This window comes from Pogona vitticeps, chromosome 2 (genome assembly GCF_051106095.1).
Source record: "Pogona vitticeps strain Pit_001003342236 chromosome 2, PviZW2.1, whole genome shotgun sequence".
Classification (NCBI taxonomy): domain Eukaryota; kingdom Metazoa; phylum Chordata; class Lepidosauria; order Squamata; family Agamidae; genus Pogona; species Pogona vitticeps.
The window spans coordinates 295,282,085-295,299,225 of record NC_135784.1 but is presented as its reverse complement, the minus strand read 5'-3'; the positions used below and the strand labels follow the sequence as shown (position 1 = coordinate 295,299,225).

Here is a 17,141-nt window from a genome sequence, read left to right as displayed (position 1 = left end):
CCCACACAAAGTTCAGACAAACTTTCGAGTAATGAATACATAATTCCTGCTGTTTCTCAACACATGTCAAATTTTGAATGTATAGACTGTTAAAACAATTAAGGGAACTGTAAGAAAGCAATCCTGAAAATCTACATTCTGCTTCAAAACGAGATTTGAAGAGCAGTTTACTAACAGTCGCTGTAAAACAACCAGCCAAGTTTTCAAGCAAGGCAAATGTAAAATAACACTGCCTCACAAAGAATCTTTTTCATTATGACTTAACACTTGAATGTAAACAAATAGCATTGGGAAGAAAATACATAACAACTGAGGGGGGGAAAAACCTCCTAGAGTCCTAAAATGTGGGTACCTGACCACCTTAGTTCATCAGCATTTTACACTCATGGCATTTTGCCTCATCAGTAAAATGACATCCAGATAACTTAATATTCCCAAACAGGAAAGGGACACAGTTAATAAAAATAAAGGCTATTATCTGTCATAATTACAACTTGCTAATCTCTTATTTTACAAGAGTGGTATTTGCTACCCTAGTGAAAGCAATACAGATTTCTATTGAAACTATTCTGAACATTTACATGTACATTTACATGAACATGCACCTGACTACACTGGCAAGATGTAGTTGTTTACAGTTGAAGGGAAATGTAAACAACTGAGAGAAATATAAATAACAGGAAGCCAGACAGAAATACAAATATGCAACATGCCACAGCAGACACGCTAGTTACCAAAAACACTGACACTAAGCACCAGACATCAAAGAGCAGCAACATGTAGCAGCACAATAGCAGCACCTTGGAACAAACAAAGACCTAATGGATCTTCCTTCTTGGATACAAACCAGCACACAGCTGGCTTGGCTGGGTGAGAACATTATTTAATACTTTTCTGTGTGCCCTTACAATATGCTTAAAAGCTAAGAAATGTATTTTACTTTATATATTCTTACTTTTAAGAATTTGATATTTTAAGAGACATACTTTCTGCTTTTTGAGGATATGTGCTCCTGGTATTCTTAGATTGAAATTTGGTTAAGTATTTGACTGCAACTTAAACTCTGTTTTCATGTATTTTTAAACATTTGTGCCTATAATATATTCGCGAAGGCTTTCACGGCTGGGATCTAATGGTTGTTCTGGGTTTTTCGGGCTCTTTGGCCATGTCCTGAAGGTTGTTCTTCCTGACGTTTTGTCAGTCTCTGTGGCTGGCATCTTCAGAGGACAGCAACCTTCAGAACACGGCCAAAGAGCCCAAAAAACCCAGAACAACCATTTGTGCCTATAGTTTTTCCATAGCTATGAGACTGATTTTCTGTGTAACTGAAATGTGTTGGTAATTTCTCAAAAGGTTACATGTTTTCAATATTTTGGATTTCATCATCGCTTCACATGGAATATAGAAGCAATGTACAGTGGTGCCCCGCTGGATGATCACCCTGCTTGATGATGAATCCGCTTAACGTTGAAGTTTTGTGATTGCAAAACGATGTTTAGATGGGGGAATTTTGCTTAACGTTGATCGGTTCCCTGCTTCGGGAACCGATTTTTCGCTTTATGACGATTAGCAAACAGCTGATCGTCAGGTTTCAAAATGGCTATAATTATATAACAGTAGTTAACTCATGCAGACCCATGTCACTTCCTTATCTGTACAAGGCATAGTCCCAATTCAGGTACTCTACTTAACAATCATACAAGGCTAAGAGCAGAGATGAGCAGAATCTCATTGATTCTACAGAACACCTAAATAGAGCTACAGGTTCCCTCTTAATCAAAGATGAATTAGGTTATGTCAGAAGCAGTTTTCCAATGTTAGTTTCAGAAAACCTGGGAGATGCACAAATCATAAAACAAGACAGAACTAAACAACTCTTAGACTCACTTCTAGTTCTCCAGTGAATGGAAGAATTTTTGAATGCAGTCACTGAATACAGAGACATCATACTTTCCAGGTTCCGATACCAACTTTGTGGTTTCAGAAGCAAAGGAAAAAGTCTGAGATGTGTCCCAACATTCAGTTCTATCTCACACCTTGCCCCAACCTCTCTCCTCAAATTGCAACCAAATGATACATTTCCAATTGAAGAATTCAGAGCAAGCCCCTAACACATTCTCTTTACAATTCAATATATGGTGATAAATCTATTCAGTTTTGCATACAAACACACTTACTGGAATTCCTCTTCCTTCATACTGTGAGATGTTCTCTTCAAACACAGCCATGGGAACAACAAAGTATGCAGGTAACCTGAAAAATGTAATTTAGTAAATTATGTCCTGTTCAGGTGTACTGGAATATAGGTAAAACAAAAATGTGAGGAAGGGGAAATGCTTTAGGCTTTTCCCCATCCTTGTGCCTTTCTGTCACTCTCGTCACATGGACTGCTTTCTAAACAATCTGAAACATTGAAAAATTAGCTCAAGCTAGTATCTGTATTCCAAGAGAAAGGCTGGATAACAATGTATGAGGCCATTTAGAGTTAAAGGTGCACAGTACCCAAGCCACCATGCTCCCTTCACTACTCATCTGACTTCTTGGGAGAGGCTGGCTTCTATACCTGTACATTTTAGCCAGAAAAACAAAATAAATTTTAAAAAATCCAAAAACCAGTGATCAGTAATTATATGTTTATATATACTATTATATACTACTTCATTTTCAGCAAAATTTCCATAGTGAAACAGTCAAACACAGTAAACAAATTAAAGAGACCTAGAAATCTGTAAAAACTCCAAAAATGTTGTTTCGATTATTTCCACTGAGCAGAACACACCAACATGGGACCTCAAAGGCACTAGCATCCAATTTAAGAGATTTATATAAAAGAGAAAATCCATCTTCAAATGGTATCAAAGACTATTTGGAGAAAATTCCACTAACAGCTAAATGATCTCAGTGACATCTTAAATGTGACTATAACACAGGAATACATTCTTAGCACAATTTGAAAAAAAAAACCTCAAACTTTGATGGTTTTCCATGGGTAATTTTAAAAAAAATCTGAAGAAACACTGGGTGTCACATGTGACTATATCCTTTAATTAGATTTAGCAAAAAGCATAAATATCAGAAATATAGAATAAATCACAATTTATTTTGCAGTTGAAACTAAATAAAGTGGAGCCAATGAGATTGCACTTTTCTCATAAATCAAGATACAGTGGTGCCCCGCATAGCGACGATAATCCGTTCCGGAAAAATCGTCGCTATCCGGATTCGTCGCTATGCGAAATAAAAAATCCCATAGGAATGCATTATGGGCTTAAAAACTCACCTTATGCAAAAATCCTCCATAGGGGCGGCCATTTTCGGTGCCTCTAAAGTGAGGCAACACAGCAGGCAGCCATTTTGGAACCGCTGATCAGCTGTGCGAAAATGGTGCCTTTGGGAGGACCGTGGGGGAGCGCTCCCCCCGTCCTCCCAAAGACCCCGCCAGCATTTTCGCCCAGCTGATCGGTGGGGCGAAAATGCTGGCGAGGGCTTTGGGAGGACCGTGGGGGAGGGCTCCCCCGCGGTCCTTCCAAAGCCCCCGCCGATCAGCTGGGGTAAAATGGGGCCTTTGGGAGGACCGCAGCGGAGGGCTCCCCCACGGTCCTCTCAAAGCCCCTGCCGGCATTTTCGCACAGCTGATCGGCAGGGATTCAGGAGGATGGGGGAAAGCCCTTCCCCCCATCATCCTGAAGCCGGCATTTTCGCTCAGCTGATTGTCGGGGCTTCGGGATGATGGGGGAAGCGCTTTCCCCCATCATCCCGAAGCCCCGCCGATCAGCTGGGCGAAAATACCGGCTGGGGCTTTGGGAGGACTGTGGGGGAGGGCTCCCCCGCGGTCCTTCCAAAGCCGCCGCCGATCAGCTGGGGAAAATGGGGCCTTTGGGAGGACCAAAGCCCCTGCCGGCATTTTCGCCCAGCTGATCGGCGGGGATTCGGGATGATGGGGGGAAGTGCTCCCCCCATCATCCCGAAGCCCCACCAATCAGCTGCTTGAAAATGGGGCGTATGGGGAAAAATCGCAAAGCGATTTTCCCCATAGGGAAGATCGCAATGCGATCGCGACAGCGATCACAAAATCCATATCGCTATGCGGATTCCTCGTTAAATGGGGCGCCCGTTAAGCAAGGCACCACTGTACCACATTATTGATTTCTATTATGGTTACTAGGCTAAATAAATTTACAATTCAATAAATAAGTAAAGACCAAGATGATTTCATCCCAGGCAGACAAATGATTCAAAGTAGTGATTTCTGAATGCATCCAACCTAAACATAAACCTAACCCCACAATAAAATACAATTACATAATACACTAGTGCCTCCGTCACCCTCAGGGCTAGCATTAATAATATTTTAAAAATTCATTCAATCCATTTTCTCTCAAAAATTCATTGTTTCTTCCCTCGGCATATATCCCTTCGCTCTCCGAAATAAATATTCCAGGAAAACACTGCATATTTTCTTAAATTCATTATTTTTTGATAGACCTCTTCTTATTGTCATATCACATGTCAATTTATCATTAATTGCCACATCCCATAGATGTCCATACCATTCCTCTAAATTAATTTGGTTATGATATTTCCAATATCTTGAAAATATTAACCTTGCTGCCATAACCATTATTACAATTAAATTCTTATTTAATAAGGAGTATCAGTTCAAAAGAAACTTTAAATTCTACAGTGGTGCCTCGCTTGATGATTACCTCATTAGACGAGGAAATCGCTTGACGATTAGTTTTTTGCAATCGCTATTGCAATCGCTAAATGATGACTGAATTGGCTTTTTTGGCTCAACGTTGATCGGTTCCCTGTTTCGGGAACCAATTTTTCACTTAACGACGATCAAAAACAGCTGATCATTGGGTTTCAAAATGGCTGCCCACTGTGCAAAATGGCTCCCCACTGTGCTTTAGGACAGATTCCTCACATTACAGGCACCGGAAAATGGCCACCCTATGGAGGATCTTCGTTGGACGCTGACCTATTTCGCCCATTGTAACGCATTGAACTGGTTTTCAATGCATTTCAATGGGCTTTTTCATTATGCCTGGCGAGGATTTCCCTTAACAGTGATTTGAACTGAATGAATTATCCTCGTCAAGCGAGGCACCACTGTATTTCAAAAAGCAGGGGCAGGGGAGGCAATTAGTAAATAAAGAAAAAACAACTGTGGTGTCCGCCTGGTCATGAATATTCATATGCCATATGCATAGAACAATGGGAGTTCTGGATTGGTGGAGTCATGAGATTTAAGAGACTCAGCAGGAGGAGGGGGAATTAGAGTGAGGAGATAGAGAGATAGGGAGTTTTGAGAGAGAGTTGAGAGAAAGTTTTGGAGTTTGGGCAGGAAAGTGATGGTTGAGAGTGGATGAAGGAGGATGTTTGTTAAGAGTTAACAACACTGCTTGAAGTATCTACATCTGTAACAATAAACAATTTCTATTTGGTTCTTTTAAAATGACACATGGCCTGGACCTCTAGTATTAATAAGAGGTATTGTTGATGAAATCAACTGGTGGCAGCTGAGGGGCACATAGCGTGAGCTCCTAGTTTGGTGAAACAAGCAGGGGCCATGTGGGGATCGTGACAACATAAAAAAATCGAACATCAAAAATATTCCCATATACACAGGGGGAGGGGGAGGGGGAGGCAAAATAAAACACCCCCACCCCAAAAAAGCATGGAAGCAAATAAAGGTAAAAAACACAATGCCCCCCACACAACCCAAATTGATAATTGTGGAATTAGTATCCAGATTACCAGAATCACTTCTATTTATTTCCGTTGACCAACCCACTCACAATTAATCACTTTGTATTTGTCAATTCTGGAGGCCCTGATGAATATAAAGTGATGAATATTTACCCTTTTTATGTGTGCCTTGGTTGGGCCTGAGTCCAATTTAAAGAAAATCACTGAACTTTGTGACAATATTCATAATATACAAAAGCCCTTCAAATACCTACTGATTTTTCTTGCTTAAGATTTCACTTTTGCTATCTAGGAGTGAAAATCCTAGCACACTTAGACAGAACGAAACAATGAAAATATAAATCCCTTTTCCAAAAAACAAGTAACAGCTAGCATAAAGAATAAACTTAAATACCTAGTTTTGGTAAAATACCAACTGTGCAAATAGCTATCTTTCCAAGGTTGTATTATTTCTTTCACATAATTTCACTGGGAGGTAAGTGAATGTTTATTAAAGGAGCAAGAGCTTATTTTAGATTTTGTTCATAATGGTAGGAAATCATACTACTCATCAGCTACAGCATCCAAATTTAATCAGAATGAGATCACAGTATCCCTAATCTAAACTGTTACTACGCTGTCTTCCAAATTAATCAAGTCTTCAGAATCATCAACCTCTTAGAGGTCTGTATATGGTTACCATTAGAAATGTACAATAGTAATCTGGACAAGATTACGAGATTTCCCATTAATTCCTTACACAAAGAAACTGATGAATAACATGGGTTATCCCTTCTTTAAACAAACTGTTAAGGTCTGGTATCACTGGCAAAAAAATGTACTGGCTATTCCTCCACTGTCCCTTTTTAATGTAACCCATATTTCTTCCATGACAACAAATGGTGGTAATTTAGATTTAGACAAAGCTGCAGCCTGTACTACCTACATGATATGTACAGCATCAGAAATCAAAAATAGATTTACAGCTTAAAGAACATTCTAAAGAGGGAGGAATGTCTTCATTTCAGCTGTTCCAGGTCATTTTGCCTCCATTCCCTATGTAAAAAAAGACTACTTATTCACTGAAGAATTAGAAAAAATGGAGACAAAAACGTAGTGGCACCTTAAAGACTATCTGCTATACAGTGGTGACCCGCACCACGACAATAATCCGTTCCTCTGAAATAGCTGTTAAACAAAAACATCATCCAGATGGAGAAATTACCTCATCGTCCAGCGAAGATTGCCCATGGGGAAGCCATTTTCTGAGCGCTGATCAGCTGTTAAAATGGCTACCCTGCGAAGCATGGGTCCGGAAAACACAGGGCAGCCATTTTACGGAGCCGGAAAACATTGTCGTCTTGTGAACAAATGGTTCGCGAAGCATGGACCTAATCGACGTCCAGCGAAAATCTCCCATTGGAAACATTGTTTTGCGATCGCTATAGTGATCGCAAAAAAGTCACCATCCTGCGGATTTGTTGTACAGAAGGGTCATCGTCTATCAAGATACCACTGTATTTTAATGTGAACTTTCATTGACAAGTCTACTTCCTCATTCTTTGTCCATGAAAACTCACGTTAAAAATATGGCAGTTTTAAAGGTACCACAATGTTTTTGTCTTTATTTTTTGTATTTCTTTTGGTTTTGCCTGTTATGCTAGCACAGACTAACATGGCTACCTCTTTTAAAACCACAACCATTGAAGAACTGTTTCAAGTTTAAGTTCCATGGAGGATGTTAGCCTCCAACATTGATAAAATATTAATCAACTGCTAATATGGAAACTTGACTGGCCCCAAACCAGCATGGGAATCAGACTTCAGTCAGTGTATCTCTGATGATTCCTAGAACACTATCTGGAAAAAGGCACCTTTCAGATCAATCTCTGCCAACACCTGAGAGTACAGTTTCAAATTAATAAATCAATGGTATTGCAGTCCATTGAAACTACATTATATTAAAAAAAACCTACATCTGAAATGCTGGAGGAATTGTAAAGAGACTGGATCTCGCACCCATTCTTCCTGGAATTCAACCCTTTTGGCACCACTATACTTTTGAAGACTGCTGCTCAAACAGCCAAATAATTATTTCCTGTCATCAATTGAAACCATCTTAAGGTAGTCAGTTCCCAAACATTGCTAGTCAAACAAATCTATTTATAGTTATAAATGACAAAGGAACACAAACCAGTTTGATATATGATTTTGAGATTAGTATGCTAGTAAATATATCGGTTACATAAATGGATAGAATGCATTCATACTTTTTAGAGATTTTGTAGCCTTCATTGGCACTCACTGCTTTGAATTTCAGGTTTCCTTTGGTTCGCGCCAACTCTTCACGCCAGTCTTTAATAGAATCAAACATCACCATTTGATCCTCTAGTTCTGTTGAAATATGAAGTTGTTACATTAAAATATTCTGAATTTCTTAAATAGGTTTTTGCATCTTGACTAGAAACATATCAAGCATCATAATATATGATATTTTTATAGTCAGAAAAACCAATTAGAAAACCTGTTTAAACAGTTGGTTTAATTAAGCTTTGCTATTAAAAACTAGAAATTAGCATTCTAAGATCTTTACAGAAAGTCATTGTGTCATATTACAGCCACAACTCAAGGGGATACTCATTTTTTTGGCAAAGTTTAACAGCTACAGGTTGTTCCTTGGAATGTTCTAATATTCCTTAGCTTTGAATGTGAAGGCAGTTTGAAGGAATTTTGAGAGGCTACATGGCAGGATCACATTCTGAAGGAAACAGTCAAAAACCCAGGTTCCCACATATTCTTTTGTGCCACAATCTGTAAAAGCACCACTATTCTTGCTTATAACCCATTCATATTTTCTGGCATTGGAAAAACAAAAGTTTAAAAGTGAGTATTTGATTTTATAAAAATATTGGACATGCAATTGCAACAGTCTGAATTCACACCCACATAACGGTAATACGTATCTTCCATATATTCACTGATGTTGTCTGAAATAGACACTTTACCTGCCAAAAAAACCCCTTGATTGATGCCAACATTCTATCCCTAAAAGTTTTCATCTTTGTACGTGTGCAGTATTACTATATACAGTGGTGCCCCGCATAGCGACGATAATCCGATCCGAAAAAATCATTGCTATATGGATTCGTCGCTATGCGGGGCAAAAAAGCCCTCAGGAATGCATTAAAACATGTTTAATGCTTTCCTATGGGGAAAAAACTCACCTTTATGCGGAAATCCTCCATCTGGCTGCCATTTTCGCTGCCCAGTAAGCGAGGAAAGAGCGCAAAAACACTGCAGGTGGCCATTTTATTTACCCGGTGGCCATTTTGGAACCGCCGATCAGCTGTGTGAAAACAGGGCGTTTGCGATTATCACTTCCACGCGATCGTCGCAAACGCCCCATTTTCACCCAGCTGATCGGTGGGGCTTCGGGAGGATGGTGGGAAGCGTTTTCTACCCATCATCCTGAAGCCCGCATTTTCGGCCAGCTGATCGGAGGAGCTTCGGGATGATCGGGGGGAAGTGCTTCCCCGCGATCATCCCGAAGCCCCGCCGATCAGCTGGCCGAAAATGGGGCGTATGGGGAAAAATCGCAAAGCGAGTTTTCCCCATAGGGAACATCACAATGCGATCGCAAAAGCGATTGCAAAATCTTCATCGCTATGCGGATTCGTCGTTAAACGGGGTGCCCATTAAGCGAGGCACCACTGTACATTACTAATTCATCTTTTAACCAAAATCTTTCTTCCAGCACAGTGTTGGAGACTTATACAGATGTCTACTGAAGCTCATCTGCTCAATCCTATGTAGGTAGGCATTTTGCTACATAACTGTATAGTAAAATTCTCCTCAGCAGGGTGATATGCATGCTGAAGACGAGCACTGACCCTGTGCCATTTTGATGTGCTATATCATCTCAGAGCTTTTTTGTTCGAAGCTGCTTTACACCCTGTGAAATAGACAACAGCTACTCAATAAAGAAACAAATTATGCTTACCTTTATCATCTGGTGCAGCTGCTGCATAAGAGAACAAAAACAAGCGTTTAAACAGCTTAGGAGTCTGTGTTTGATGAACTATGCCACTGACGATCTAAGGAAGATCAACAAAATCAATACATTGATAAACCAGAAGCCGTATCAAATAGAAAAGTTGAACATTTAAGATCTCACACGTCTGCCTCACATTCTGCTAAAAAACTTAGTTTTCATTTCTTAAAATGAATATACTTTAAATATTACTTCCATTGCAATGTTTTATATACTTCCTCCATCGGTATGGACAGAACCTCTGAATGATGCACTACATACAGAAATATATGCAACAATACTGACCAAGACTGTACCAATGGCTAAGAAATAATGAAATTTTTCAATCAGCTGTCAGTACAGACAACAGGACTGGGATTGCCCCTTCACAAAAATACGCTGTCCCAATCAGGACAGACAAGTGGCAAAACCAATGTTCATTTATTAAGAAAAAGTAAAAGAAATGTGCTATTCATGTGTCCACTCAGAAAAGCCTCCATTAGTGTTTGTGAGCACAATTTATTTTGGAAGAATATAAAGCTATCCTGAAAACTATGGCTCACCATACCTGTGAAAAGATGACAAGTCTGATGAGCATCTCTGATTATTTTCAACTGTACTTGCTGCTGACTGTGGGAACTAGCATAAGCAACACTTCCCTGCTGGGACTATGGAAACTCCAAAGTAACAAAAAAATCATGCGCAAATTATTTTCCCCATTTTTTCAAGTTCACCAACATCACTTTTTCTAAAAGGAACACAGTCCAGAACAAATCTGCACTATCAACAGCCATGACTGATGGAAGCAGTAATCCCAAACAATTAAAATTGGCTTTGAGGCAGCTGCCTTAACTATTCTGCCAATTCCTGTCAATTGCCCCATGCAAGCATTCTCTGCCCTTTTCTTCTTCCTATTGGAAGGGGAAAACATTAATCAGACTACTCATGAAAGCTACCACACCCACAGGGAAAGGTTTTTGCTTGAGAAGAGAGAGAATTAAATAAGGCTGCAATTACCCTTTTAACTTCTTCCTCCTTGGTATATCTCAAACAGAAGTGAAACACTCTAAGATCTTTGCAGTAGATTATTATTGTCTCTGGGTATTTTCTTAGTTGACCACATATAGGTTTCTTTCTCTCATCATAAACTATAAGAAAAACTGTAGTTAATTTTCAAAATTTCTTTTAAAAGCAAGCTGACATTCTTAACCCAGTCGTCCAAGTAATCTATGTACTATCAGAAAAGCCTCTGAAACGAATGAACGACCTATACTCTAAATAACAACAGGTTACCTTGATACGGGTAATAAAAAACTGAGTTGCATAGCCATGGGAAACTAGGTGCTATTACAAAGTTCAAGTTGTCAAGTATATCTCACAGCAAATGAAAAGTTGAAAATAGTTACAGATCTCTGTGGAAAGATACATAGGTTCTTGGTTGGACTGTCAATTATGTGAATAGGGCTGGTAGTAGGAACCATTCTCTTGCACTACTGAATCAATCCCTATTGCATTCTTGGGGACAGTTTTCATCCTTCTTTAAGATCACCTCTGCTGAAAAGAAGGTATTTCGTATGATTTCTACTAAAATATCTGCATTTTCCCCAGCTGTTTTCTATTTGTGTACACTGTTAGAAAAAAAAGATTAACACAAATAGTCAAGGGAAGTCAGACATAGCAGCATGAAACTGTCAGCTGTGGATGGCCCCAAAAGCATCTAAACCATCAGTCCTTGGATTAAGTCTGTATGGTTGCATATTAATTGTGTCCCTGTAATATCAGTGAATCACCATGGAGAAAGCTCCACCATGTGCATGTTTGTTCCAGTGCACTACTTCATAGTCAATCTTAAGTCATGAGATGGTCAATACTGCAGCAGGGGCCCTTCAAGAATGGGGATTTTGTGCCATTCAGGGCTTTGTACGCTAGCACTAACAACTTGAATTCGGTGTAGCAACCCACTGGCAACCTATGCTAGGATTTCAAAATGTGTGTTGTGTACTCTCTCTTTTACTTTCCCTACGAATACACAGGCAGAAAAATTTGGCACCAGTTTCAGTTTTGGGTAAGTCCTCAAGGGAAGCCCACATAAGGTATATTGCAGTAGTTCAATGGGAAGGACTTGTCTTCTTCTCTACGTTTATTCCAGTCCAGAAGAAATGTAGCTGGTGAACTCATTCTTCACCACTGAGGTCACCTGGGTCTTCAGTGAGCTTACATCATGGAAAAGTCCCAAACAGTCATATCTGTTCCACTACGGCAGGGGTTAGGGTTAGACTTGGCCGGACCGGGCCGCGGAGACAGATCTTTCACACACCCCTGCACGCACTCCCCCTGCCCGCCCACCCGCACAGCCCCTTCACGCATGCGCACGAGTGTGCGTATGTGTTCTGCAAGCACCCCCTGCCCTTTCGTGCCCACATGAGTGAACGCCACCCCTTTGCACATGCGTGTGAGCATAGGGGTGCCCCCCACCCACCCCATTCCCTCTTCCAATTGGTCAGCAATGTCAAAAAGGTTGGGGACCACTGGCACTATGGGAGTGCTGTCCCCTTCCAGAACAAGCTGCCTACTTAATAAGCTGAGCTGAGGAACTGACTACCCAAGGAGACTCTCTGCTATAATTTAACCAGTTTATTGTCTACCAGTCCAGCACCTGGAAAATCTGTTGTAATTCATATAGAAAAGCCTACCTGGGGATAATCTGCATAGCAATCACACCCAAAGCTTACAAACCTATAGATATTTTATCATACTGCACAGGCTAGATTCGTATCAGACTCCTTGGCATAAGTGCTATGGACCCAAGTAGAAGAGTTACAATGCCACACTAACGACATACATGAAAATTGGAATGAAACTGTGGTAATGCATAGTCTCTTAAAACTAACTAAGTGGGCCTTTCCAGGAGGTGACCATTGTGAACAATACTGAAAACTAAGAGGGATTTCACTTGAAGATAGAAAATACTGATATAGCACTTCATTAGCTAACTTTATAGAACCTAAATATTTAAATTATTTTAAATTAATCTTAAAAGGTTTACCACCCTACCTCCATGAAGCTGGTCTACACACTGAAGAGTGATGTCATTTTCCCCAATGATGTTATTCTTAAATTGTAGTCCCTGAAAGAGGAAAAATGTCTTCAAATTCCTGTAACAGAACACTTGATACCCAGAATCTCATGTGGAAGCTGCCATGGCTAATTGATGAGGTGATAGTTGCATGTGTGGACATTTGTCTGATTGCAAACCCAGAGCTTTGTCAATTAACAGCAACTTTTTAATTACTGACAGTAGTGTCTATGATTCTTCTTGTACACATGTAACTACCTAATAAAATCAGCTTTCTGATTTACTATTTGTATTATAAAATATATGTCCAGCAAATATTGTTAACCCTTGCTGCTGCAATCCTACACCTAAGATTTGAACTACTGTACTGCGAGCTACATCTAAGAACTGTTGAGAAAGTTCAACGAGCAGAAAATACAGTAGCCTGCCTATTAATAGAGCTGGACAACCATTCTCCCAGGGTACTTACCGTAATATGAAGTATATGCACTGGCCACAAATTTAATTCCAGGACCAATTCAAAGCGCTACCTCTAACTTTAGAGACCTCTGCATTTTGGGCCACTACCTGCTAACTGTGTAGAAAGTCCTGCTCTGGGCACCATCTTATTTGGAAATTACAGTGACTTCCATCAGATATAGGGCCTTTTCATATACCTGACAGAATGTTCTGGAAGCATGGCTTTCATGGGAATAGAGCTCAGATGTTATTTGAGGCAAATCAAATTTTATCTACTTGAAGCCACAGTGATGTGAATTCAAATATGTTGTTTTTACACATCTTCATTAGTTTTATCTCACATAGTAGGAGAACAGCAGTTGTCGACTGAAGTCCTGGTTCCACTCTACAAAATGTATTGTCTGAAGGTATGTACAGTGCTCATCTACAATGAGTAGATGAGTAAACATTGGGCTGCCTCTTCAACATATAATAAAGAGATTTACTCTCAATTTTAACAAAAGATAGCTTTTATTTCTTACATCATCCAAAGAAGATTCTTCACCAAGGAATGAAATCTTGAAGTTTGTGCAAATAAGTTTCCCAAATGTGCCACGATTTGATCCATCATCTTGTATATGTTTCAAAACCATGTTTGCTTCACAAAGCACCAATTCACCTGATGAAAATGAATGCACTGCTTAGTACAGTGTAGTACTGTATTCTGGTTCTTAAATTCAAAGCTTCCTGGATTACAGTTACAGATGGAATGATATGAAGGACTAAATATACAAAGTATTCATATTTGCCACCCACTGCAAGTATTATTGTTCTATATCCTAGAATTCCTAACATACTTTTAAAGATTAAAGCTATAGCACAACTATCATTGTTGGCTTGAAACAAAGCATTATAAGGAGGCTCTGTGTTATTCATCTCAATCAGAACTGTAACATAAATCTAGAATAAGTGGGATTGAACAGTATTAAACTATTTACCTTATAGAAGAAGCAATGCAGAGCCCAACTACCACCTACTATTAACAACAGTCTAAAACCTAGTATTCTCTATATGCACAAAGATTTCCCCATCCTACCATCATATTTTTCATACCAGGAACCCAACATAACTTCCTATCAGGTTGAAAACTTCTCACAATTGTGACCATATTTAAAGAGGTTAAAAATTCCTGTACCTTGAATACAATGAGTGAGGGAGACTACAGTAGTTGTACTAGATGGGAGCCTTCCTTTAGTATGACAGAGATAAAGGAATGCCTTGTCCCCCATCCACCCTTCTTGAATTTCATTTACAATAATAGTGGTGACCAGATTCCACAATCAATTTTTAAAAGAATCACTGCAAACATGTGGGCAATACTCTACAGTGGCATGCATTTCCCAACATCTAGGTTGTTCTAGGCAAACAGTAATGTCCTGCCCACGAATCTTTAACATTCACCTACACCAATGTACACACACAATTTTGCATGCAGGGACCCAAATGTAAGCACCTAGGACCTCCCATATTCAAATGTTTCAGTTTTGGCTCTTTAGAGCAGTGGTCCCCAACCTTGGGCCTCCAGATGTTCTTGCACTACAACTCCCAGAAGCCTTCACCACCACCTCTGCTGGCCAGGATTTCTGGGAGTTGAAGTCCAAGAACATCTGGAGGCCCGAGGTTGGGGACCACCGCTTTAGAGGATATGAGTGCATTTTTGTCATGTGCTGAGCATTCCAGCAATCCTAAGGTCCCACTCCAATATATGTCATCCATATCAAGCTCAGAGTCTGCCCTTCATAGAGGATGGAGTTTTCAAAAGAAAACACTTGTCTCTTACATTGCAAGCCTCTAAAATCTGAGAGGGCTTCCCTACAAAATCTGAAGTAACATCCTAAAGAGAATAAAATGCAGTTGGACAAACTATGACACGTATCCTTTATTTTAAAGCTCAGGTCACCTGAACTCTAAAACACAGCAACTCCAAAATACCCATATTTTTCTCTCCATAAGACGCACCTTTCCATAAGACGCACCAACTTTTTGGGAGAAGAAAACAGGAAAATATAATCTGTTTTCTTCGCTCCATAAGACGCACAGACTTTCCACCCCCCTGTTTTGTGGGGGAAAAGTGCATCTTATGGTGCGAAAAATACAGTAAATATGAAATGATTTTACAGCATTCTTTGTTTAACATTACCTGGCAACAAGTGAGGTTGTACTTCCTTGGCTGCATTGTCCCTTATATATACTTCCTGGAAGAAATAAGATAACTATATTAGTTCATATGCAATGTAAAAACTGTGTTCATAGTAGTAAGAAGAACATACTTAATATTACTTGGCAACAAGAGACATAATTTGAGATTACAGCCAGGTAAGTAGGTAGTACAGAAACATCCTCTATATTTATTTGCAAGTAATTCATATATACACATGCAGAAGAAATAACAAAAGACTCTGAGAAAAAAAAACTTGAAAGAACTGGGCATGTCCAGTCTTGAGAAAACAAGGCCGAGGTGAGAACTGATAGCACTTTTCAGATACTTGAAAAGCTGTCATACAGAGGAGGGGCAGGATCTGTTCTCAATCCTCTTGGGGTGAAGAACATACAACAGTAGGCTCAAGTTACTGTGAGGGTTCGAATCTAGCCTCCACTCCTTCCTCAAATAAAATAGAAATCCAAACTAGGGTTTATTGTTTCATTCAAGGGTAAAACTTCTTTCAACGGTTCTCTAACTTCTCTTGCGGTGCCAATGGGCATCGTAAGGGCAACCAGACATTAGGTTCAAAAGCGTTCAAGGATTTAACCTCCCATGGTCCAGGTAGGAAGGGGTCATAACTTGGTTTAAAGTGTTCCTCTCCATCGCTTCTCAATAATGGTAGGGTCTCCTCCTCTCCATCCTCTCTCTAAAACAATTTCCCTTCTCGTTCGAGGGAACCCCGGGGTCCTGGAGGTACGCCATTCTCCGCGCCTCCTCCGCACACCATGCCCATTGTTTATCGGCTTCCCAGGCCACTACCTTCTTTTCCTCCCTTAGCCTCCTTCTCCACTCTCGTGCCTCAGACTCCCCCCAGTAGGACGGTCACTGGAGTAGTCCCTTTCTCCGGCAATAGTCAGCTTCTTCCCGGGGCACCTTTATCTTTTCCCATTTCCCTGTCCAAGGGTCCTCGACCCACATAAGTTCCCAACCCCCCGGTATGATGTCTGCCTTTTTATCTCTCCCATTCCCGCCTCTATTACGGACCTCCCCCTTTCTTCCGTTCCCACCAATTCCCCTTCGGTCTGTGTGGCCACTGTTAAGCCTCAAAGATTTTCCTCCAGTTCCCAGATGTCCATTCCCTGACATATACTCTCACAAGGGGTTGGCGGAGGGGTGGTCTGCACCTCTTTAGAGACCCTACGGGTGGACGGCACTCCAACAAGAGCTTCTATGCTGTCCTCTCGCCTTTCACAGTTACAGGAAGCCAGATTTCAGTTGAATATCAAGAACAATTTCCTAATTGTTACAGCAATATGACAGTACCTCGAGAGGTGGTGAGTGTTCCAACACTGGATGCATTCAAAAGGAATTTGGACAACCACCTAGCAGATATCTGTATTCCTGCATTGAGCAGGGGGTTGGACTTGATGGCCTTACAGGGCCCTCCCAACTTTATGGTTCTGTGATTCTAAGTTGCTGTTACAGTCAGCTTATGCTTTGAGCTATAAGAAACAAACCTTTCAAATTTAAAAAAGAGCCTAGTAAATCTGTCAGCTACCACCTTCAGCAGTTGGTGTGTGAGGAATAATAAGGACAGATCTAACTTTAAAAAGACATTCAGTGTTCCCCTGTTACACCAACATTATGAAGTACTCATCAGTCTGATGCCAGAGATATACTCGATTTTTCTGGCACAGAAT

General features: G+C 40.3%; 1 protein-coding gene across 1 annotated transcript in view; it reads right to left on the bottom strand.

Moving 5' to 3' along the window:
- MTMR12 (myotubularin related protein 12) overlaps nucleotides 1-17,141 on the bottom strand; it is a 48,072-nt gene that overhangs the window by 19,965 nt on the left and 10,966 nt on the right. The window contains exons 2-8 of the mRNA XM_072992867.2: nucleotides 15,439-15,493; nucleotides 13,781-13,917; nucleotides 12,779-12,851; nucleotides 10,742-10,872; nucleotides 9,695-9,788; nucleotides 7,965-8,088; nucleotides 2,178-2,253 (exon numbers count right to left, since the gene is read on the bottom strand). Of these exons, the coding sequence (XP_072848968.2) occupies nucleotides 2,178-2,253; nucleotides 7,965-8,088; nucleotides 9,695-9,788; nucleotides 10,742-10,872; nucleotides 12,779-12,851; nucleotides 13,781-13,917; nucleotides 15,439-15,493 (690 nt within the window). The remainder of the gene's footprint in view (nucleotides 1-2,177; nucleotides 2,254-7,964; nucleotides 8,089-9,694; nucleotides 9,789-10,741; nucleotides 10,873-12,778; nucleotides 12,852-13,780; nucleotides 13,918-15,438; nucleotides 15,494-17,141) is intronic.